This window comes from Sceloporus undulatus, chromosome 5, assembly GCF_019175285.1.
Source record: "Sceloporus undulatus isolate JIND9_A2432 ecotype Alabama chromosome 5, SceUnd_v1.1, whole genome shotgun sequence".
NCBI classification, from domain to species: Eukaryota; Metazoa; Chordata; class Lepidosauria; order Squamata; family Phrynosomatidae; genus Sceloporus; species Sceloporus undulatus.
The window spans coordinates 90,039,119-90,064,730 of record NC_056526.1 but is presented as its reverse complement, the minus strand read 5'-3'; the positions used below and the strand labels follow the sequence as shown (position 1 = coordinate 90,064,730).

Here is a 25,612-nt window from a genome sequence, read left to right as displayed (position 1 = left end):
CTTATAACAACATCTCAGCAAATTGTAAACCATTAAACCGTAGAACTCAGTTTCATATTACCTGGAGTGGCATAGTTGCTGTCATCTTTGAGAATTGCTCCCACTTTTTTCTGGGTGATATGTCCCCAATCAGCTAGTTAGAACTGCTAGATACCATGCTGGTATAATAAAAAACCACAATATCATGCAAGTTGTGTGAGTGGGATCATACGAAGTGCAATGTACGGTTGTAGCATTGGTAGTTACTGCAGTTACACTACTTGAAGGATGGTAACTGAAGGTTAAGTAGAAACACACTTTTTACATGCATTTTTAGTTACATGCCTCCTATTGGTTCTGAAGATAAAGAGTTCCAAAGAGTTAATGCATATTGAACTCCCAACAATTAAAGATTACATGAAGTTGTCATTTACTTCCAGCTGTTTCAGGGGAAAAAGCAAGAGAAACAATGTAAGGAGACTTCCAGACTAGAAGGCTGGGAAATATGGTGGACAGTTTTTCATTGAAATACATGAGAAAGACTTTGTGAAGTGCAACAGAAATTGATTAATTAAAAATTAAAGTTAAAAAGACATTCTTATCTTTGATGCTTTACAAAATACTCCAGCCCTTAGTTTCACAATTTGTAATTGTTTCATGCATGCAAACTCTTATGCAGGCTTGGTTCTATAGATACAGTACATTCTGCTAGATCAATGATAACTTTCCAGGGCAGCTGCCCCTAGGAAAAGAATAAAAAATGTACATGGCTTCAATTGAGTAGAGGCTTTCAAACCCTGAGGAGTCTCTTTCAAGTCTATTCGCCTAAGAGGAAACCACTGTGCATTGGCTGTGGAAGTACTGCAAAGGATTCTGGAGTATGTCTTGTGGAATAGATGCATTTGCATGAAGGCTGGACAGATGGGCTTAGGTATTATTTTGTGAAAACTGAGGGAGAATCCTAAGACACTCCCATCTCTTTTCTGGACTACTGAAAGGAAAGAGTGGTAATGGCAGACAAAGCTCACTCGTTCAGGTCTTTTGCCTTTACCCATCTTCTCATCAAGGAAAATGGGAGACTGACACTTTGGGCCTGGCCCCATGTTGCAAAGTGTCTCTGCTTGCAAAGCCCAAGTGATGTGTTGACATGACACACTCTATTGGGTTATATTTTGTCCTCCACATCCTTAGCATTTCTATGCTGAGGCTGCAAATCTTATGAGTGGGCTGTTTGTCAGAACATTTGCCTTCCTTAGCAGCCCTATACATCTTATCTCAAGGAAGGCAAATTGCAGATGAGAGCTGCTGAAGTTTCGTGTTTTAAATGCAGACTTGGTGGAAGTGTCTTTCCTCAATCTCTCTCTCTGACTCTCATTCTGTAGGCACAATGAACCAGTGCATAGACAGAAACCTCTCTAAATAGCTGATATCTTTCCAAAACAACCAAGTCCAGAAATTGGGAGAGGGGGGAGGTATTAACCATTGCCATGCTTTATTCATTAAAAAAAAAAATTGCATTTAGCTGCAGTAAACGATGGGCCATATTATATGGAACCAGATACTTTTTCCATTCAGGGCACAGACAAAAGCTTACAACTTTGGAACATGTTAACATAAAGTTAAGCTCAGAAAGGTAAGTTTAGAAACAGCTTAACAGCTGGAAACATGCTGTGCAGTTTCATGCATTTATTGGACATTTTTGTGTCACTGTTAGTCCAGCAATGATTTCCATCTGAAAACCAACATTTGTTTGTTCTTCGCCATCTTCGCTCCTAACCAAATAGGAACCAAATAGGAAGAATAATGTTACACCTTGTCACATCCTAATGTAAAAAAAGAGACATACATTTCAGCTATTTGGACTCTGACACAGTAGTGTTCAGATTCTGAAGCGTGGATGTAACCAGCGATATAAAGAATTAGCCTTAATTGGAGAACCTTTGTTTTAGAGAAAACAGAGACACAAATGAAATTTCTGTAGAGAAAAGGAAGAACTAAAGCAGATCACTAAGCTGACATGGGTTTTTTAAACGATAAGAGAAACTTATCAGCCACAAAGCCTTGTCTGTATTACTCAGATTATATGGAAATGACACGGACAGCTTTTACATTTTAATGCCTTGGAATAAAGGAAAACAATAAGCTGCGAAGAATGTAGGAAGTCCTCTGATCTTGACACAGAATGTATTTCAGCTGCAATTAAACACTTTTCAGATCCATCAATTTCAATGGGAAGCACGTCAACGCATGAACTGCTACCCCGTTGATACCAATAAGTGTTGGTAGTGCTTATACTACTAAATTTTTTAATGTGACTCTTAGCTTTGGATGGATTATTCCCTAATTTTGGTTGATTTGCTGATATCTGCAGGATATCTACTGGTCTATCTTTTAATCACCAAGAAACCTTAGCATGGGGAATTTTGTGTTCTATTCTCACTAGAATCAACATCATAGATCCGGCTGTCACTAGGCTATATAAAGCTGAACTAGATGCATTCTGAAAGGACAGGATACAAATATTTGGTTATTTCCATTTATCTCAGTTTATATGTGCAGGGGATACTTTGTGGAGGGCTTTGAAATGTTCAGTCCCCTTCCAACAGTCTAGAGAAAACCACAGCACAGCAATAGCTAAAATTATGTCACGGCGAGTTCCATTTGCTTTTAGCTCTAAATCCATAACATGTGGTTTTGAGTTTGGTGTGTAAAGACTTTGACGATGGAGACAGGGTAAGATGTATTCAGGTTATGGGAGAATCCTAGATTTAATTAGTGGGGCTGTTTTATGCAGTCAAGATGCTATTGTAAAATCAAATGGTAACAAGAAAAATAATTTCTGAAGCCATATACCAGCTGGTATAATCTGTTGTCAGATTTACAAAGTCATATATCTTAAGTATTAAATATCCACAATGAAAAAGTCAGCTGTATGTTAGGAAACTCTTGTTCAGTCATTGGAGATCACATTTCTATGCAAGGTGGAATATAATATTGTGACTGCTGGACATTTTAATAGCTACAAATCATGAACAGGTCAATACTGAGATATCTCACAAGCAATATCGTATGGGTGTGTGTGTGTAAGTGACACAAGGTCTGTGTTGAATGCCGAAATCCTTCACAAAATATTTATTTGCTGTTGTATACATTCAGAAGTGTTTTGTTCAGATGGAATTAATCTCTAAGTACCAGATTCTTGGGATAAAGAACAAAGGAAGGCCTTTATCTGCATGCTCTTCTGTGGAAGAGCCAAAGGTATCAGTATGAAAACAACATATGCCATGAGATGGACCATTGATCTGGGCAGCAAGAGAACTCTTTATGGACAAGACAGACCATACTGTTACATGACTTACAAAAATAACTCATACCAAGTCAGACCACTGACCAATCGAACCTAAGAATTTTCTCTACAATAAATGATGGCAATTATCCAAAGCTGAATCCAACCCTGTTATCAAAGAAGAGCTAGGGGCTCTCCCGATATAGTGTGGCTCTAAATCTCATCAGCCTTGCCAAGTTAGGCCTGATAGGAGTTACAGTTTAAGAACATCTGAGGGCCATATGTTGCACTCTTTTGTTTTAACCAGATGGCAACCATGAATCTGAAACATTACATATTTAGACCAGGGATAATTAAAATATGGACTGCCAATTTCATCCCTAAATTGGTTTTTTCTTCCTTGGACATGTCCAGCAGTAGTGGTTTTGTGCTGGGGTGTCATCACCATGACTGCAGTAAAAACAGGAGAACTCAAAGCCAAAAGTGGACATCCAGTTACTTGTTTAAGCTCCTCCTCCTCTTCTTTTTCTTCTTCTCCTTCTCCTTCTATTTTTGGGTCTCACCCAGCACATAGTGGGGCACTGAGAATGAAAGCCTGGTGCTAAGTCCACCAATGTTGCCCAACCCTCATTCAGAGCATGTCCTTCACTTCACAGGCACAGATGTGGGCCATACTCAGGGTCACAAAATAAGCCTTACGATCCATAAATGTGGTACACTGTGGTAGTTATGAGCCAAGATGAATGATCATCTACAGTGACACATCTTGTGTGCTTGTAATCCTGATCATGTGGATAAGCCCTTTCCTCACATCTAGACCTACATGCTACAGCCCTTGATGCAGTAAGCATTAACAGTAATATTTACAGCCCTTCCATTGAACTTTTCTCAGAGATGATAACAACAGAGGTTTAAAACAGCTTAAAAGGGAGAACTTTCAGAAGCCATTTCTAACATTTCAGAGCACAGGATTTTTTAAAATGCTGCTTTGGATGATCCAGAACAAGTGCAAAGAAGAAGCATGAATATTTGTGTTCCTAAGAAGGCGTTTCCCATTTTCAGTGCTGGGGGCAGACTTATGTACCTTCCTGAAGAGAACAAGTCCTTCATGAGGCCTGAAATCCTATGAAAAGGAGGCACAAGTCCGCAACACTTCCATACCTGCCACTTATCTTCAGGTAAACCACCTGCAGAATACATGTTAGAATACAAATGCACAACAGCACATCCAGTGAGAAGTGCTGACATTCAGTGCTGTTGACTAACCATGATATGCTTCTCATTAGGAGACTCTAAAAATGTTATGGCTGGCCTGACTTGTGACAAGAGACAGCCAGAGTAGTCAACCTGCTGCTCTCTCAATGTTTTGAACTCCCATATAATCCAACTAGCATGGCCAGTGATAATGGATTATGAGAACTCATATAGTCCAAAACATCAGCAGAGAATGAAGTTGTCTACCCCTAAATGAACAGCAATCTGGGCCAATTCATACAACTATTCTGCCAGGATACAGTCACAACATGATGATTAATTTACAGCAACTAGCGTTGTGCATACTCCACCATCATCATAAACAGCCACTCTCCTCCCACTGAGACTTTCTAGGAGGCTTTGAAAGAACTGCCACAGGAATATTAGAGCATTAATAAGACTGGTCTCCATACCATGAAGATCAATTTATGGTGTCACCAAGATATCAGTATGGTTACATGAAGACATTCAAGCAAAATACAGGTAAGATGATTCTTATTCATCCAACTCAAATGGGCTCAGTGAGGGCTACTTCACATCCCCGTGTACATGCATGTAAGGCAGAGATGGAAATAACTGGGAGTCTGGCAGGCAGCATGGTGCCATTTCAGCCTCCTCTGGAGCTCTGGAGTGCTGCACTATGCTGCTATAGTCACTATTTTGAGTGACCAGAAGTGCTGTTGTGCAACATTTCAAGGTGGTTTTAGGCATTTGAACACATTTTTTCCACATCTTTGGGGGGATGCATGGGGCCCTTGAGGGGTTGGTTTTCGAGGTTTCCACTGGGACCCCCAAAAATGATACTTGTGGGCTTCTCAATTCCCACCTCTAGTGTATGGAAACACATAACTGTAAACTGTCTTGAGATGATCACGCATGTTGCTTCCACTTCCTTGCTGAATACAATCTCTCCAGGCCGCTCGCCAAAGAAGGCTGTGCTTTGGGATGACGTGGGCAGAAATGGCATTGGTATGGAACAGGGTGACTTTAAGGTAGGATTAAGGATGTAACATGAAGCTTATATGGAACTGGCAGAATCCCACAAGACTTCTGATTAAAGAGAGAATCAACCATTTGTCCCCATCCACTGTGCCTTACTGCCTTGTCCCTCCTACTCAATGGCTAGCCCTTGGCTGTGGGTTTGCAGCACCACTCAGAATCAGTGAATTGCAGAGCAAATCTTCATTTGATTCAAAGGGAGCCGATCCTTGTATCCATGTCCATTTTCTCAAGAAGAGGTGGAGAAAAATCAGTCTTCACCATCACTACAAGATTCATACAAGTTTGCGATCTAATGTTAGGAACTATATCTTGATTCGAAAGATTAATACAAAATTCTGTATACTCTCTACCCTGAATATAACAGACCTAGCTGAAAATATGGATAAAAAGAAGAAAAAACATTTAATGCTTGGAAATTACCTCTAGTTAAATAATCCAGTTGAAACCTTCAGTTAATGGGGAAAAAGAGCATGTACTGTTACCTACATTGAGAATAGAGTAAATCATTCAGGAATTAACATGAAAGTCCATTAGGTAGAACATTCCTAAATTCACTGCCCCAGCACCAGATACTGTTATATCTGTTCCACAGCCCTCTCCCTCCTCAAATGCTCAGAGTCACTGCAGTTTGTGATAAATGCAACATTTCAGAATTGCAGTATAAAATATGGCCATTTGTTAAAAAATCGTCTTTCCTTCTGGTCCTTTGCTGAGTTTTCAATGCAGGATGAAATCACCCAGGAGAAGGTTTGCCTGCCTGCCTGCCTTCTTGCCCACCTGGGCATTTCCCCCCTTCTCTGACCTCTTCTTTGGGGGATGGGTGGGGTGCAGGGAAGCTCTGGCTCACTTGCTCCCTGTATGCACCGTTGTTACTGTAGTTGGCCTTGGTCTCCTCTCCCCTACAGTAGAAATGCCAGATGACGTTGATGATGCAAAACTACAGAGAGTGGATGGTGACATACCTGAAACAGAGGACAAAACATAAGCTTCAATAAGCAAACATACAGCCAGGGTGATATACTGATTACAGTAAAGGAGAGGAATCAGGACGATCTAGAGTTAAACCTTCATTCAGAGGAGTTTATCACACGAAGGAGATCAGTAGTTTATCCTGTGAATATCCCGAAAAAACCACATAATTATGCAAAATGGTTTCACATGACATTGCATAAAACCCTCCATTAAAGTGGTCACAAAGCATCCACATCTTTTTACTTTTGAGATTTCAGTGACAAGGCATTTCCAATATCACTTTATTTGCGCAATTGCATGTGATAATCATTCATGCAGTTACTCGCCATTTTTGCCTTATTTGCAGGATGTTTTAAATGTGCTTTAATTTCTCTTTAATGCTGAAATTAGCCCCAGTGTGATAAACTTCAGATAAAAACTAAGCTTTATGATGAACTTTGAATTATTTCTGTCCCAGATGGCAGCTCTATATTAAACCGCTTCAACCCTTCCTTCTTTCCTTCTGTAGTGTCTAATAATAATAATTATGATAATAAATTGTACTTTTTTCCTGTTTCTCCTCAAGGCTGGAGGCAGGGTGCAACATATTAAAATACAAAACACAATTAAAAACACATAAGCCCACAGTTAAAATATAATATTATAAAATCATTAATATACACTCAAGAGTACATATACAATTAAAAAATCACGATTTAAAATTGACAGGGTAGGCCTGCTGGAAGACATATGTCTTTAATACTGTTTCAAAAGCAGTCAGTATTTTCAGCTGTCGTATCAGCTACAGCAGGTAATTCCACAGTCTGGGGGCAGCAGATGAAAAATTCATCTGAGAAACCATTGCCAGTCTACTCCTCGCCAGTTGGAGTAAACATTTCTCAGAGGACCTGCATGTATAGGGATGACTGTACAGGAAGCAGCAATCCGGTAGGAAATTTGGACTCAAACCATGTTGGGCCTTAAGGGTAATAACCAACATATTGTACTTTGCCCTGAAACTAATTGGCAGCCAGTAGAATGATTTTAAGATCAGTGTGATGTGATCACTCTTGGATGTACTGTATTTGTAATCAGTCTGGCAGCCATATTCTGAACCAGTTGGAGTTTCCTGACTTGGTACAAAGGTAGCCCAATGTAGAATGCATTGCAGAAGTCCAGCCTTGAGGTTACCACTACATGCACTACCATCTTTAGGCCCTCCAATTCTAGGAAGGGGCGCAGCAGGCATATCAGCTGGAGCTGATAACAGGCACTCCTGACCACTGCACCTATCTGAGCTGATATTTGGAGGGATAGATCCAGGAGCACTCCCAAATTGTGAACACAGTCTTTCAGGGGGAGTATAACCCCACCCAGCACTGGTTGACACACCTCCAGTCGCAGATTAGGGCCCTTGATAGTAAGCACTTCTATCTTGTCTGGATTCAGTTTCAATTTGTTTTTCTTCATTCAGCCCATTACTTCTTCCAAGCATTCATTCAGAGGAAATGCATTATCCTTAGCTGAGGCTGTTTCTGATGGCATGGAGAAGTATATGTGGAAAACTAGTTAGAAGTCTAATGTCTAGTAGAGTTTACCTTATGTTCTGCAGTAATTATCCAGGCAGTCCTATGGACTGAGGATGAGGAAAATAAACAGTACAGTGATGTAAAGATGATGGATAAGTTGTATCCTGTGTCTCTGATGCAAAGCAGGGAGCTTAACGGTAGGCTCCTATTTCAGTGGCAACTTCACAGACAGTAGAGAAGGGCAGCTTCCCCAGGGATGGGAGTTGTACTTGCCCACCTGTTCCTTTTCACCCAAACAGGAAATAACTATACTGTATGTCACTTGTAAATAATATAGCACATTACACAAGTTCTGTTCTTCTTTAGCAACCAGACTTCAAAGTGTGCTGGGGGGGGGGTCTCTTCGCCTGTCTGAAAAAATATATAGCAAGGATGCCAGTCTAACCTCTTTAGGAAGGGAGTTCTGGAATCTGGAAACAGCCATCAAGAAGGCTCTTTCTTGATTCCCACCAAATGTACCTGTGAGAGTGGTGGGAGAGAAGGAAGGGCCTCTCTGGAAGATCTCAAAACGTAGAACTTAATTAAATGGGCCCTAGAACGGGCCTGTCAGGTTCCAAAAAGGGGGTGCAACGAGAACGAGATGGGGCTAATAATGGATCTTACCGCACAGAGGAATGCTGCTGCTGCTGCCGGACATTCCCATTACGTTCTACATCGGTCCCAGAGGGGGTGATTTTTGGGAACGCTTTTGAACAGTTGTCAAAAATCGTCCCCTCTGGGATAGATGTAGAATGCGATGGGAACGTCCGGCAGCAGCGACGGCGTTCCCCTGTGCAGTAAGATGCGTTCTTAGCCTCATCTCACTCTCTTCACGTCCCCTTTTTGGAAGATAACGGGCCCGTTCTAGGGCCCATGAGATAAAGTTCATAGGCACGTTCATATGGGAGAATATGGTCCTTTGGATAACCTGGACTTGAGTCATTTTGGCGTTTAAAGGTCATAACCAGCACTTTGAATTGTGCCTGGAAATGGACAGGCCACCAGTGAAGTTATAATAGTGACAGCATTCCTATCATCCTGAAGAGTCAAAAAAGTCTGCAAAGAAGAGTTTGGTTTCTAGCCAGCCAATCCTCAGGAGCACTGTCTTTAAAGTGAATGTGAAAAGCAATTGGAATGACAGTCCACATGTCTCACTCATCCTTCCAGCAGCCGGGGATGCAGTGGGGCATGCTCTCCCCACCTGTGCTTCCCTGCAGAGAGCAGGGTGAATTCATGCATTCCTCACAAAGCAAACAGACACAGTGAGTGTATAAAACTTTACATCTTGCAATTCTCTCAGGGACCGAGTCTGATATCCCATCTAATCATAAATATACCCAGGAGTATACTTTTGTAATTGCATCCATAAAGCTATTAACATTTTGATATTTTAACATTCTGTTATTGGGACGTCTTTACTTCATTTCCACTGATGCACTTGCTTTTTAATTGTAAGATCTATCATTTTGTTGTTTTTCTTGCATTAGCTGTAATTTGCCCTGAGGGTATTGCCAAATAATGTAAGTAAATCAACTAAATAAATAAATACCATAAAGCAAACATTTTTCATGCTTTAAATGGAAAGTCTTGGTGTGAGATGTCAGAATCTTTTGCAGACCAAAGTCTTGCATTATTTTGCATAGGTGAACCAGGGGAACAAAGATAGCTCACCTTAAGGGGTCACAGACACTCTCACACAATGATTAATTTGAGATCTGAAGTAGGCATGCAGTCTTCACAGTTTATGTTCTCCCAGGGCTTACACTTTTCTTACAGTTGCTTATATTCTTATTTTCACTTGCTATACTATTGATTTTACAATGCTGAACTGACAGGGGGAGTTGTACTTCAGGGGTCTACACTATCTTGCCATACACATAATATTTCCCCATGTTGGTGAGAATCCTTTCCAAAGTAATAACAGCTTTGCCAGCCACATGCCCTAATCAGGAATCTGGCCATTACCATCTAGTTAAATTTGGATCTTGTGAACTTTCCAATATCCAACGGGCTCAATGTGTTTTAGTGCAACCCACTTTCCAACAATATTTCAATACATTTGAAAGACTGGTTGAACATATTTAAATGCACTGGAGAAAGACAAGTGCAGGGTGATTCAAAAAGAATGGTGCAAAAGTAAAGCTTTTCTTATTAGGTTTTGCACCATCCTTTTAAACCACCCTGTAGAACTGATCTGCACCTGTATAGAAAGCAATCAAAAGAATATACATGAAGAGAAATCCTATGCATATCTACTCATTACATTCAGTTTTACTTACTCCCAAGTAAGTGTGCATGGGATTACATTTTTAACAGGATATGTGCAAACTTTTCATGCATCCATTATTGTTCCGTATATGAGAATGTACTCCAAAACCTATCCAGTACCTCCCTGAAGTTCTACGTGGCCAGAACATATCATTAGGGGAAGGGGGACAAACTTGTCTGTTAGGAAAGCTCCTTCTCTGTTATTAATTTTCTAATTAAGGAACCCTGGTAAGCCTCCCAGGAATCCCAGCCAGACCAGTTTGAAGACCTCTGAGTAACAGTAAACCTGAAGGAAAAATTAAACCACCCTGAAAACCAACTTGTTTGGGCTCCTTTTTCCAACATTCTTTGCAAATATTTTTAACAGGTTTTCCAAAGAGGAGCTCTCAAAATGAGCAAGTAGCAAAAAGCTCTTAAGGTTTTAGCATGAAATGCTTTGGAATCTTTCAGTGTCTTAAATTACAGCAGCCAAAGAGATTATGAGCCTATTAACCTGCTTAACCAGTCATTCTACAGCCTTCTGTTGTCAATTTACCACTGTACATTTTGGGCACTGGCAAATGTTTAAAATAATGCATGTTTTTCCTTTCTTCTTCCTTATCCTGCCCTACTGTCTCTATGGTCAAACACTATTATTGCCATTTAAGAATGTGTAACAGTTCAGAAGGAAGGGGAGAAGAAGAACCCCTTCTTCCAAAGTCTCAGATTCTCTCCTGGGTTTGTATTCAGATGCTGCATGACAGAGTGGAATAAATCTTCAGGTATTTATGACATGAGCTCCCTACAGGACTGAGCTGTTGACCAGCAAGCAAATGTTTTTGCTTCAGAGAACAAGCAGTGTTTGCAGATAAGAGGCATCCTGTCATTCAGATGTAAGTGGCAGTTGTGTGGTCCAAGTTGACCACCAGGGAGACGTGTTGTGCTTTTATGAGCAAGAGACTTGGGCACTGGGTTAGATCCCAGTGCTGTTAAGAAACACACACTTCAGTTATAATACTTCAAAAATGTTTTGTGATGAGGGGCCATAGCTGAATGGTGGGGCATGACATTTGAATGCAAAGAGCTATGTCTCCACTCTCTGACATCTCCTGTTAAAAGAATCAGATGGGAAGTGATGAGAGAGAACTACTTCTCATACTCTGGAAGGGTGCTACTAGTAGACAATACTGGACAGGATGGGCAAACAGTCTGCCACACCAAGGCCATTTCCTAATGTGGGAAGAGGATGTGGTTGTGTCCTGGTGGTGGATTTCTCATAGGTAATCGATTACCCACTATGTGAAGAAAACGTTTGACTACTGGTAAATAGGTCTTGGGTCTGGTACAGCCCTATTCTTTGTACATATTCTTTGTATGCATATTAAACTTTGTTGTTTTGTGCCTTCGAGTAATTTTGGACTCATGGCAACCCTAAAATAGCATTTCTGGGTCTAAGAGAGTGTAACTCAACCAAGATGATAGAGTGGGTTTCCAAGGCTGAGCAGAATATCAAACTCTGATCTGCAAGCCATAGTTCAACACTCAAACCACTACAACAAGAGGCTCTCATATATCATATATTATCCTATAGACAATAGTTTTGAATATACCTCATACAGTGTTACCCCGGGATACGAACGCGCCGCCTTACGAAATTTCCGGGTTACGAAAAAATCCAATTGAAAAAAACTGTTCCGGGTTACGAAGGTTATTTCGGGTTACGAAAGAAATTTTGGTGCTTTTCGGCGCTTTTTCGCACCAAATCGTGGCTTTTCCCCATTAGCGCCTATGGGGTTTCGGCTTGCGAAAGCCTTTCGGGTTACGAATTATTTTCGTAACCCGGGGTAACACTGTATATCTATTTGTCTAATCTTTTAGACATGAGGCCATGAACTCTTCAAATCAGCAGGACACTGTAAAGTCCACACTGGAGGACTACTAAAGTCAGAGAGGACTTCACTTACTGCTTACTGAATTCCTATCAGCTTGGGCCATTCTTGAAAGAAACAACTGAAGCTTCAGGCTCAGAAGCATCATCTTAGCAAGTGGAATAGATGGAAAGGAGTTTTAATCCAGGCTGCTGACAAGGAATTCAGTCAAACTAGGAGATGATAACATAAGAAACCTCCAAAAACCACTGCAAGCCAATTGTTTATTATATACTCACAATCTTTCCTGGCTGTTCCATCAGGTAGTGGGTTGGCCAGACTGAGGGAGCTTGACATGCTTACACTTGAACTATCCAAACTGCTGCCGAGATGTAACTTTCTCATGTGTCTCACAACTGCTGTGGCATTAAAGGCTTGCTGGAAAAGTATAGAAAAAGAATAAATAGAAAATTACTTATGTGTAAAATAAATAAATAAATGCAAGTTGGGCATTTATATGACCTCTGACATTTGATGAAGGGAAATAGGTGGCACTCCTAGAAAATACCACCAATACAAAACAGAATGAGCCCTTTCATAAGATCTAGTATCCTGCTGTCCTAAAAAGTCAGTGGGTGATGGTCATACTAATGATTTCAAATGGTTACTTCAAAAACACTTATCTTCATACAATACTGAAGAAATGTTTTCACATTATGTAGCCATAAACAATATGCACATTTCTATTGCCAAATATTTCACACCCAAGTGCAAAAGCTTTGAGAGTTTAAGTCAGAGGAAGGAACTGTGCTCCCCATGGGTCACACACAGATCTTTGTGGAGGTCCAGTGCAGTTCTTGGGAATCACCAGTGACCTCCTAAAATATCCTGAAAGATCATTGCTAAAGCTCCAAAACATGCTTAAAAGGCTGTTTCTTGGGTGTTTCACCCCCTCCTACAAACAGCCAGACTCTGTGCCAGAAAATGTCTTCTAGGCAACTGATGATATGGCATCACTTCTGGTGGCTCCAAATGGTGGGTGCTCCATGATGGTGTGTAAAAATTTAAATCCAGCCCTCTGGAGTCTGGAGTATATGCAGTTTTGCAAAGCTGTGATTTCTAGTGTCCACATGCAAAGCTGTGATTTTTTTTTTAGTATCCACATAGGACAGACTGAACCATGCCAGTTGTTGCTTCATTGTGTCTGAAGCATATTACTCAAGAATATGAAACATTACAGCTCCATCAATACCTTCTATGCCTCTAGGGTTAAAAAAAGCCTGCTTCTTTCAATTCTTCATCCTAGATCTAAGGACCAATTGTATATGCAATCACAATCACACTGTCTATCTCTAGAAAAGGGTAAGTACACACCTTAGCCATCTGTAACATTATTACCACAGAAGACTACTTCCTACCTGAGAGCAGCAAGAGATGGCAAGTGAAACCAGAATATCAGTACAAATTCTTTACATACCAGAAACAAATTCATAGGTATTTTTATTTCAGGGAAAGTTAATTATACAAAAGTCTGATTGAAATTAATCAGCTATATTAATTTTCATTTGCTTTAGTGAAATTAACAGTTTAAACTCCATTTAGTTTTATTTAGATCAAGGCTAGTGCCAAATATGTCTTTTTGCACTTAAATATATGTCACTGGAAGGATATGTCACTGCAAGTGACGTATTGGGGAAGGATGGAGAATGAGACTGGGAGATACCACCCTACTACCCTGTCAAGTTGTAAAACAGAAGGAGAAAAAGAATGGAAAATAGCATGGCTTCATTATCTCTCCAAAGACCTTTCCCAGGACCTAGGAATTTCTTCACAAAAGAATGACACTGTTCTGTCAGGCTAAACTTTGGCACGGAAAAGAAGAGGAATTCTTCTAGAAAAGGGCAGGGGAATGTTCATGTTCGACTCCATAACAGATTCCAATGTAAAGTTAAAAGTCAGCTCTATCCAACAGTGCAGTCAACTGAAAAAACAACTTACTCTCCATTTGCTTTTTGCAAAGTTCTTGCGAATCTGAGCACTGACGGATTCATGGATGTTTTTACTAAGTGCTGTGTCTCCAGCAATCCTGAAAGAAAAGGGGGGGAGAGATAAAGGAGACATTTGACAGGTGCTACTTTCATAATCTCTTCCCCTGCCCATCTCTCTATCTTTCTCTTTTGTTCACTCTACAGTAAGGGTAGACAACTGTGGCCCTCTTGATCTTGTTGCATTGCAACTCTTATCAGGTTACATCAGCATGATCACTGGAGTTGCTGTTTAAACACACCTGGAAATCCACAGCTGCCTGCCCTGCTTTACAAAAAGAGAAAGGTGCAATCCATTTCTGTTAAAATCACATGAGTTTTAAACAAACAAATAAATAAAGCTCATCATAACAATTAAAATAATGATCACTGATGTAGTAGTATCTGTACATGTATTTTGTGGAGCAATACAAGCAAAGAAAAGGGGGGTTTTCTTCTGAGAAACGTACATTGATTTTGCACTGTAAAGAAGCAAAGAAAGGGAAGGAAGAGGCAAGGAACAGAAGTGAGGGTGATAAGAACTACATGTGAATATGACCAAATCCAGATACACACATTAAGGGTTTGTGTGCTTTTGATGGGAATGAAGAGCCTCTCAACTTTATCTTCAGTTTAGTGACTTGCTGTTTTTTCTTTCCTTAAACAATGGAACCAGTATATCTTCAGACAGCTTTATGCTGGGCCAAAAAGTGGCAGATGAAGCTTTCCCCATCTCTATTTTCCAGCCATCCTTCTGTTAAAAGTATAAGAATCATGGCTGGAAGTCAATGGCAAGGGCTTTTGTGAAATCCAGTTTCTTTATTTTGAGCTAAGATCAGCCAGCTGGCTTGCTAATAATTTTTCTTTCTCAAGACATGGAGTCATTAGCCAAAATCACTCAAGATCTGTTTGTGTTGGAGAGAGTCCCTTGGCACTGACAGGAGTAACCATGCCTATCTTTTAATCAAAACTAGTAATGGACATCCGAGATTTTACTAGGGATGCACAAGCTGAGAAAGATAGCCCAGTCTGAATGGGATGCTCTCTGACATCATTCCAACTCTCACATTAATGATTTAATGCACCCAAAGGGACAAATTAAAGCCTTGTATGGTAATGTTACTCTAAATCAATGAAATTTCAGATGCCTGATGCAGCTATCAATGGAACACTAAAACAGGTGACCACAAGTTCTAACCAGTGGAAAATATCAGGGAGAAGGGGTTGATGATGGAAGAAAGAGATGCTACGCTAATTTCACAAGACCCTTTCCCAGCTCTTTCAGATACCTTGGGATGCAGGACAGAAGGAGAGGGCTCCTATAGTGATCCATAAAATACCAGTAAATCTAGCACCAGAACATCCTAGATTCCCAAGAAAGCTTTTTCTTTTTGCCTCTTTAAAGCTTTGATGGAGAGGCATAATTAAAAACAACAACAACAACAACAACAACAACAAACAGAGCACTATGCACCCAATGCTTAGGTGATGATGCGTTATGTTCTCCCCTCCCCTTTAAGGTGCTTCTTGCTGGAAAGCTCTCTTTGCTTCAGTCCCTGTGGACTGCCTGCTGGAGAAGCTCTGACAGATGCCAATTTAAGCTTATGTTTCTTAGGAACCGGCTTGAAGGATTCCCTGTTCTTTTTGGCCGCACTGAGCTGAAGAGCTAAGTGCGAAGAAATAGATAGTTTCTTGGCTTCTTGGATTTTTCTTTTTACATGGCCAAATCCCACCAATGGTATTTGTCAGCCTTGATTCAAGTAGTAATGCTCAGAAGCTGCATTTGCATTTGTGAATACATTAAAATCAAATCTATGGCAGTCGTGTGAACTGTTAACTTCTGTGAATTGTGAAGTTTCCCCTCTTCTTGTTGAGGAACTAAATTTAAGTTCTCCTTGCTACAGGATGCAGGGATTGATGGTGGTGGAAAAATGTACCTCATTGCTTTACAATCCCTCGCTTTAGCTTTGGGGTGCAGTTTAAAAATCCTACCTCTTGACTATGAACCAATATTCTCCACCTTAAGTCCATACATTTATCTCTCACCAGGGCAAGTATCTCAAGCTGGAAACATAAACTGATAAATTTCCATCCTTTTAGTCCATGATGTGCATGCAACCCTTTTGTCCAAACCATTATTGACTTTAGGTCCATAAAAAGAGCTCTGATCCAACAGGCTAGATCTTATGTTCTTAAGATTAGTAATGGTGGACAGGAACTAAGGAACCTTGCCCATCATTATTGGTCTTCATGTTGGGGAAACCTTGATAAGCCCCTGAGGAACAAAAGTATTTTTTCAGAATACAGTTTAAAAACTAGGTAACTAGATAACCAGGGATTTAGCGAACATGGCGCTGGCCCTGACACTAAGCTTCCCCTTCAATTCACAGCAAAAAGTAGGCACTGGGCCCATTCTCAGTTTGCCCAGTCCAACAGAATCTTACAATACATATACTACAGACAACACTTTTCCTAAAACACATCTCTCTAACATATCTTTCCGAATGCTACGAGGGAATTTCTTTCAGTCTCTTTCTCTCTTGCAATCAGCCTAGCTGCAGCTACATTTACACTTTTCTTTATATCTTTGTGCCTCTGTAGTCCCATCCCACTGTTCCTTCAAGTATGGCTGATTTATTTCCTACTATTCCTCTGTGTCTAGAAAGAAAAATAAATGCCATTATTCCCCAGTAGCACAGTAGACAATCAGATGGCAAGACTTATTTCATCCTTTTCTCCTTTTCCCATGAGTGGTGGTTTGATTTAACCTTAGTGTCTAACGCTCCAATAATCCCCAAAACCAGTCAGCTATCTGGTGAAAGCTTAGCTATTTAAAAGCTGGTGAAAAATTTGTTATGATACTGGTCTTGTTTTAAGCAGCTGTTTTCTTGTTCCTTTTGATTTTTCTAGCATATTTTATAATACTTTAATGTTAATTTTACAATGCAGTTCTATGCTTGTAAACTTAAAGGTCCCATTAAGATCAATGGAACATAAAACTGGTTTAGGATTACAACTTTCCAGAGTAATTCAATGCATCTTCATTTGGACATGGGTCCTAATGGGAATGACTCTTTAATAGGTGTGTTTATAATTGTATAGTTAGGTTTCATTCTGTGATCTAACTCAGAATAAATCTATAGACTAAATTCAGTAGGACTTACTTTTGAATAAATAGCTATAGGATTTTTCTCTTAATGCTTTAAGCATTTTGTAAACCTCTTTTGGCACTCATCTAAAATGAGGAAAACCAATAGTTTACAAAAGAAACTTGTTGGAAATCCTATGCTGCTATTGCAAACAGAATGAGGTTTATTAGGAGTGCCTTATGATCTGTGACCAAAACTATTTTTTTTGGCTGGGTCACTAACCTTAAACCAACCTGCCTCTTCAGGTGACAACTGATGGATTAACTTCTGATCAAATAGCTCTTTACCACTATTATTAATGAATACATGACTACAAAACCAATGATACTAATCGGATCCTTACCCAACATTTTCAATAGGATGAACAAGTCAAAGGAGAGCTATTTCAAAATCCCACTCACAATACATAGGGTAGGCAGAATACTGAGGCTTGCCTGGGATGCCCAGAGGCTGCTGAGAATGGGTTGCAAGGTTCAGACATCATGGTATCATGAAGTTGGAAGCGACCACAAGGGCCATCTAGTCCAAACCCCTGCCATGCAGGAATAATCAAAGCACAATTGCTGAGCCAACCCCCTCCAAAAGTTGGTTGCTGTGTGAAGGTGTTGGTGGCTGCGATTGCTGCAAGGAAAAGTGGGGAAGGGGAACAGAATCACACCCATTCACACCGTGTGATTTCCTGAGAAGAAGGACTGTAGCAAAAAATAACCCATTGCATGAAGGCAGTCATGGAACAGCAGCAAAACTGAGAGGCTAATGATGGGTTTTGCCCATCAATGAAAAGGTGGGCTACAATAATGAATGGAATGCAGGCAGCAGCAGCCTGGACATGAAAAATTCCACTTTTCTAGCCAGTGTGATAAAGAAATTTCTCTTGAAGTATTATTTTAAAGTAATTTAATTCCGCTGTTAGTTTTGTAAAGAATGTCCCAAGGTAAGAACCTGGTTAATGGAACTATACAATTATTTGAAGACTGATAAATTGACTTGTCTGATAAAGAAGAAATCTTTGGATGAATTTTAAAAAGAATGGGAACCATTAATAGCTTTTCTTTATAAAGAATGGGGTTCAAAGTTTGTAATAGGTTTGGGGTAACAAAATTGTTAGATATAAATACATATATATGGATATTAATTGAGAAACTGATAAAAAATAAATGGTATAAATGAAATAGAAAGAGGTATATAAATATGATGGGACTTTATAAATTACACTTCTCTGAGGCTTGGTACAGACTGCCCCTGCCCCTGTCCCTTTTCGTGCTGGACTGGGGCCAGGGCAACCTCACCGGCAACCCTGCGGCCCCAATCTGGCATTTTCCAGGCAAAATACCGCTTCTACATGGCCCGGAAAAAGGGTGTCCTTGGGGCTTCATGCCCCTGGACACCTGGACTGCCAGGAGGAGAAAGGGGTGGCCCCTTTTCCCTCAGGATCGTTCCCGTGGTTGTCTAGCCCTTATGACGTTGCTTCCTTGTGTGGCCGTGGAGACACTGTGAGGTAGCGCCCACATCATGGCAGCCCCTATGTGGAAAGAAGGCTGCCATGATGCTGGCACTGCCATGGACTAGGGTTAGGGAGTGTGCGGTTGGTGCGCGCTCCCTAACCCTAGTATCACCAGCAGCACGCCACTTTATGTGTACCGGCCCTGAAGTAAGATAAGATTTAACAAATAGAAGAAGACATGAAAAGACGAAGAAGTCTTTTTATGATTTTGTTTGTATGCTTGTATTGTAATTATGCTATGTTATGTTGTGTATGATTGTGTGTTATTTGTGCTCTGTTTTTAATCTATAAATTTAAAAAAATTAATAAATCCTGCTGTTAATCTCAGCTTTTCTATAAATGCTTTTATTGTAATTTTTTTCCTTTTATAAGTTGCCTTGAATCCTAGTCTGGGAGAATGGATGGCTGTATATATGATATGGGGAATGGAGTGATGAATGCAGAAAAAAATAGGATGTTGTTACCTATGAAATTTAATGTTACAATAAAACAGTTTCACAAGTGCTACATTGCTTTTGGGCACTGCTTTTGCTATTGCAAGCTAATAGGGATATTTTTGAGCAGTCTGCAAATGGTGTTAAAATCAACATTTTAAAGTCCTGATTGTTAATAGACCTTACTTCTTTGACACTGCAGTCCTAACCATGTTGACTAAGATTAATGAAAACAAGCTAGCTTCATAAACAAGCAAGCTTGGTAAATGATGGCTTAAAGTTGACTTCTTTCATTAACCAGAGTTAAAATTAATCACAGTTTGTCTAGGTTTGGATTACATGATTCAAAAAGAGAACCAAAACTACAGGTATTTTTGAAAATGGAAGGGAATGTTTCCAAACTCTTCCTTTCATCTATTTCAAGAGACGCTTAGATGTACACCTAAAATGTATATGATTTTAGTCTTGGTCTCTGTATATAACATGAGGCTGTAGATGTACAGTAAAGGGAACATTATTATGTGTTAAACATTACAAGCAAAAGAAAGGGGAACTGTTTTTTTATCCAAAGACCTTAATGGGGTGTAGATGTTCTTGTCTGTCTCAGTATGCCTATGAATGATCTACTGCATGCATTCTCAACTGCACTGTTTTCAGAACATTTGTGTTCTGTGCATTAAGACAATGGTATTTAAGAAGAATCCATGACAAATAAAGCCCTGGTAACTTTTTAAAGTCACTTCTTTTTGCAACTAATGGTTTATTTTTAAATTGCATTACCAAAACACACACACAACCCTACAAAAAACTTTCTGCTGGTCAAAGCTCCTTTGAATCCACTATTTGGATGATAGGAAACATGAAGCTTGTTTAACGGATAATGCATCAGGAACATAACTGCTGAGACATATATACATCCAGTATCTATGGGATTCCAAAATAAACAGAGTACTAGGATAGGCTATATAAGCTATATAAGAGCTTAAACTAATGTTATAAACATCACCAGTTCTCTTTAGGGAGTCATTTCACACTACATAGGATTGTCTGGGAACCAAGCTCCTCTGTAAATCAACATTTTTTACAGAATGACAGATATAATCCTTTCACATAAACAGTTATTAATGATGCAAACATAAAACTAAGGGTCCTACTATGTCAAGTATCAGTACGATTCTGACAGAAATTAAATTGGGCCTTGATTTGCCAGGTATTTATTATTATTATTATTATTATTATTATTATTATTATTATTATTAACCTTTATACTCTGAATAAAATGTTTCTTCTGTCCTTCTGATCCTATGGAGTATTTCCTTTTTTAAAAGAAAAGAAAAGAAATTATGTCCAGCCCGTGAACTAACAATTCTTCTTCTCAGTCTCTCCCTCATTCATTAAACTCTGAATTCCATAGTTTACTGCAGGAGTCTGCCATGAATACACCTACTTAATCAAAGTAATTGGTCATTTACTACCACAGATGTAGCATGAAAGAAAAACAAATATTAAACACACTTATCAGCCGCAGTAAATCATCTCATGTTTCTGCTTATACTGATTTTCCATGTCAAAGCAATGTAGGAGGTAGATCAGAAGGAGGCCAATCTGTAGAAAGAGGCAGTGCTCTGATGGATATAATTGCTGCAGATGGTGGCATAAATCACCTGCATAAATCTTTTGCATAAAATGGGCAGATTATGTCAAATGATATAGCTGGTTACAACAGGGCTTCCCCATTTGGCTGCTTTTGTGGCCCATTGTGGACCTCATGCCTCCTCTAATGCTAGATGTAGGGAATGCAAAAAATATACGTATAGAAGTCTATATCTGAAATACTGTAGAACTGTCAAGCAACAACTTTGAGATTTCCTCATGATGCCTTCCTCTCTGTTCCTGGCTCCCATCTTGCTGCCAGTTTTATGGCTTGCCTGTTGTAGAATTTCTGTCAATGCACAGTCTTAATTGCACCACAATACTGGCACAATTAACTTTCAGTGGAGCAAAGGAATGGGCATTACAAGCAAAAGCCATTATAGAGAAAGCCGATATGTGTAACCAATGGTCTATGTTAACAGTCTAAATCCTGGGTAAGATCCTGAGAGGGGGAAAAAAAACCAGGTCCCCAGGAACATTTTTAAAATGCTGGTTAGGAGTTGGCTGGGTTAAATGAAAGAAGAGCAAGAAATTTATTAAAGTTTACATTGTGGTACAATGACTTTCAGTGTCTTCAAATGTTACTTTGCCACATTTTCTTTGTTTCTGCTTTTATTCCAGGAACTAACAGAAATGATCTTCCATACTAATATTCAGAAATATACAAGATATGTGTATATTAGATAACGCATTTTGGGGGAAAAACTCCCTTGAAAAATATTTAAAAGGAGACAATTTTTCTGTTAGTAGGTATGTTCCCAATCATTTGCTTTGTATTTGAAATATCAGTTTTATGATTTATTTTTCCTGAGACCTATGACAATATGATGTCACTCAAATATACACAATTCCTCCCCAGTCTCCTGGAAGTTTCTGATATATAGCTAAAGCTTTTTTCATCATTCTTTTCTTTGGAAATAGTTCTGGATGCTATATTTTGGCATCTCCAAAGGTGCTTATTTATATATTTACAGAGGTATTTATGTAGCACTTTGGGAACTTTAAGGGCCACAAGGCAGTTCATGTTGGCACTTCCCTACTGAAAAGGGTGCTAGAGCAAGTCTGTGCCCAGAGAATGTTATAGCATTGGGAGGAAGGTTTGGCATAAAATTACTAAGAGGGAGATGGTGGAGATATGTTTATTTATGCATGGGTGGAGAAAAGGGATTAACAAGACATTAGTTTTTATCTTTTCAAAACCCAGTGAAGGTGAATGATGGGGAATCTAGTCAGACAAAAGCAAGTATTTCACACAGAACACAGAATTCACTTTCATACTACAGTCAATCCTACGTTTTCGTGGGGGATCCGTTCCAGACCCCCCTGCAAAAATGGAAACTCGCTGATATTCAAGCCCTATAGGGTTGAGTGGCATCATGTACCCACAGGCCCACACTGCACACACACGCCCCATTATGTTCCCCCTCTGTTTGCTGCTTGCATGTAAGTGAGGGTACAAATTCCAAGGCAGCACAAACAGAGGGGCGACTGTATATTATGGTGGCCACCAACTTAGGGCATTTCTGCACAGAGAAAAAGGAACATTTCTGCCCTGTTTAGACCAAGTAAAGGTAAAAAGTAAAGGTAGTCCCTTGACATGAATGTCTAGTGCTCATCTCCGTTTCTAAGCCGAAGAGCCAGCATTGTCCAAGGACTGCTCTGATGGTCATGTATCCTGCATGACTACACCAAACACTGTTACCTTCCCACTGAAGGGTACCTATTTATCTACTTGCATTTGCATGCTTTCAAACTGCTAGGTTGGCAGAAACTGGGACTAGTGACAGGAGCTCACCCTGGGGTCAATCACAGTTATATTTTTGCATGAAGAGATTCACATCTGTGAATCAATTCTGAATCGATTCACTGTTCCCACCAGGTTTTAAGGCAGTGAATCCCTCAGTGGCAGTTAAATCTGATTCACCATTCCCATTTGCCACCGTTTTGGATCAAAATTGAGGCACATCCATTTCCTGAATAGTGGCTGCGAAATCTGAATTGATTTGGTATCACATTCACTCTTCTGCAGATGTGAACCGTTCCAGCCCCCAAAAAGACGCGGTTATTTACCTGGTGCCAAATGCACCAGATAAAGTTGTGTTTTCACACACACCCACATACCACACCAGATGCATTCAGGTCATGATGTGAACGACCATGAAATAACCAGTTTCCACACTGGGTTATTTCACAGTGTGAATTACTACCCACTACCCACCCATCATGCAGCACTTGGGCCATGAACTGCCAACCTTCCAATCTTCTGATTGTCAGAACTGGTGTCTTAACCAGTAATCCATCACATGGGGCCAAAATGGGAAGAATGTCCAATCTGTGCTCCAGGGCAATTCTTCAGAGGATAAAGAGTCCCTATTTGCCCTAAATCAAGCCAGAAACTCTGGAGAATCCACTGGGCATACAGGCTGTGTGCCAGTGCAGGGTTGGAGGAGAAGAATCACTGGGTACATGGTAGAGATCAGGGGAAGATACTCTGAGCCAGGCAAGCAGCTGACCTGGGGGACTGTGTGGACAGTGCTGCTGGTATCAGCCTGTTCTGCATGCTGGTTGTAGAGATAACTTGTCATCTCCATGGATCTAGAAGCCCTGATGGTAACCTGGGGCTTCCTGTCAATGCAGACATGGTGCTAGACTGTTTTAAAGAGGAATTAGACAAAACCATGGAGGATAAGGTTATTAAAATGACTATTAGTCATGACAGGTCTATATTACACCATTGGTATGAGCAGCAGCATATGTCTAGTTACCAATTATTAGTGAACAACAGTAGAAAGGGGTTATTGCCTTCATGGCCTGCTTCTGGGCTTCTTACAAGCCTCAGGCTTGCCAGTTTGGGGCAATGGTACATTGGAGAAGATAAGGATCTTTTGCCTCATCCAGCACAGCCGTTCTGTGATTATTATATTAACAGTTTAAATGGACAGTTTATTTCTTCCGTAATTAGTTACAGCGATGAGGAAAAAGATTACGGCAGATATTATGTTGCATGTGTTTTAAAAACATTTTATTATGCATCTTGAGGTATTTAGGGATATGAGAGAAAGGCATGATATAAATCCAATAAATAAATAAATAAATAAATAATGCAATAGGTGGCCTACAATGCACTCATTGGCCCCTGCACCACCTCCACTTGCTAGCTATAATACTGAAATAGTGCATATGTACATATATTCCAGTGTAGATAAGCCCAATATGCATCACCTACTCATACTGTACTACAAGTCTTAGTGTAGAATGTTATTTGGTTTATGCACTTTGCAATGCACAAATATATAAATGCCGTATGGTTGAAGCATTGTGAATCGGGAAGTATTTCCATTGTACTAACTGCACAGGGACCTCTATGGTCAGCATAAACAGTTTGTCATATGGAGGAATAGTCATTTATCTATTGAGAACAAGAATTCTGTGCTTCTGCTCTCCATTAATACTTCCCCCTTGTTGCAAAATGCAAATAACAAACCTTGGTGTATAGTTTCATTGCAATTACAGCTTATTGTTGCTGAGGGCCTGAAATCAATGTCTGATCTAGAACATGACTGCTAACCCAAGATCTGCAAGGTAATTTCTACCCACTACTTCATTTACTTCCTTGAATTATCACCAATTAACTATGTCAGTGCTGAATATGGCAATCAACTGAAGAGCCACTTACCATGGATGTCGGACTGCCTGCTCACACGTATATCTTTTATTGGGATCTTTCTCCATTAAATTCCGGATAAAATCTTTAGCTATTTTCAGGGAAGGGAGGAGTAAGGAGAAAAAAAATATATTGTATGTCTGAAGCAGCAAAAATATATAGTGGTATCAACATATCAGATGTTGTTTGGTCTCGAACCCATGGCCAAAAACAGCATATCTAATTCTCTAAAACAACATGACACTATTCTACTGAAGTTGTTGTTGTGTGCCTTCAAGTGGTCTTCAACTTACGGTGACCCTAAGTTGAACCTATCATGGGTTTTTCTGAGGCTGAGAATGTCGACTTAAAAAATGGAACCATCCCCTGGTGCAGTGGTTCCCAACCTGTGGGTCGGGACCCCTTTGGGGGTCAAATGACCCTTTCATGGGGATCGCCTAATACCATTGGAAAACACCTATTTAATTACAGTTATGAAGTACTTGTAGCAACGAAAATAATTCCATGGGTTTGGGTCACCACAACATAAGGAACTGTATTAAACGGTCACGGCATTAGGAAGGTTGGGAACCACTGCCCTGGTTCTTTGGCATTGCTTTCCTTTGCTTCATCATTAAGATCCTTTGTTGCATGTCCCTAGGTTTTACCCTCGATTTATCCAAGAGTCACACCAAAATCCATAATTTTGCCCCCAGAACTGCCCTCAATTTATACATTAGGTCAACTTATAGTCGAGTATATACGGTATGTTTGATTTTTTAAAAATATGCAGATGTGCATGGTTCCTCCTATTTGGATCATTTACTCTTTTTCTGGTAGCCTGGAGAGCACTAAGGCACAATCCAAGACAATGAAGCTCTGACCGTAGACACTGGAAATGTTATTTAGCCTCCCTCCTCCAGAGTTTGAGATTTAATAGAAAGACTAATTTCATAACTGTAGGGGTTACAAACCTGGCAGGTTTTTTAAAAAGCAACCTAGGATTCTCAGTTAGCTGAGCACTGTAGTCTGCATCACATTTTGAACAGA

At 39.9% G+C, this 25,612-nt stretch overlaps 1 protein-coding gene across 2 annotated transcripts in view; it reads right to left on the bottom strand.

Annotated features, from left to right (window-relative positions):
* Positions 1–2,728: 2,728 nt before the first annotated feature.
* The window catches only part of CAMK1D (calcium/calmodulin dependent protein kinase ID), a 240,257-nt gene continuing 217,373 nt past the window's right edge, over positions 2,729–25,612 (bottom strand). For both annotated transcript variants that reach the window (XM_042468787.1, XM_042468788.1), the window contains 4 exons: positions 24,596–24,674; positions 14,154–14,241; positions 12,455–12,593; positions 2,729–6,483 (listed from right to left, as the gene is read on the bottom strand). In XM_042468787.1, the coding sequence (XP_042324721.1) occupies positions 6,365–6,483; positions 12,455–12,593; positions 14,154–14,241; positions 24,596–24,674 (425 nt within the window). In that variant the 3' untranslated portion in view covers positions 2,729–6,364. The remainder of the gene's footprint in view (positions 6,484–12,454; positions 12,594–14,153; positions 14,242–24,595; positions 24,675–25,612) is intronic.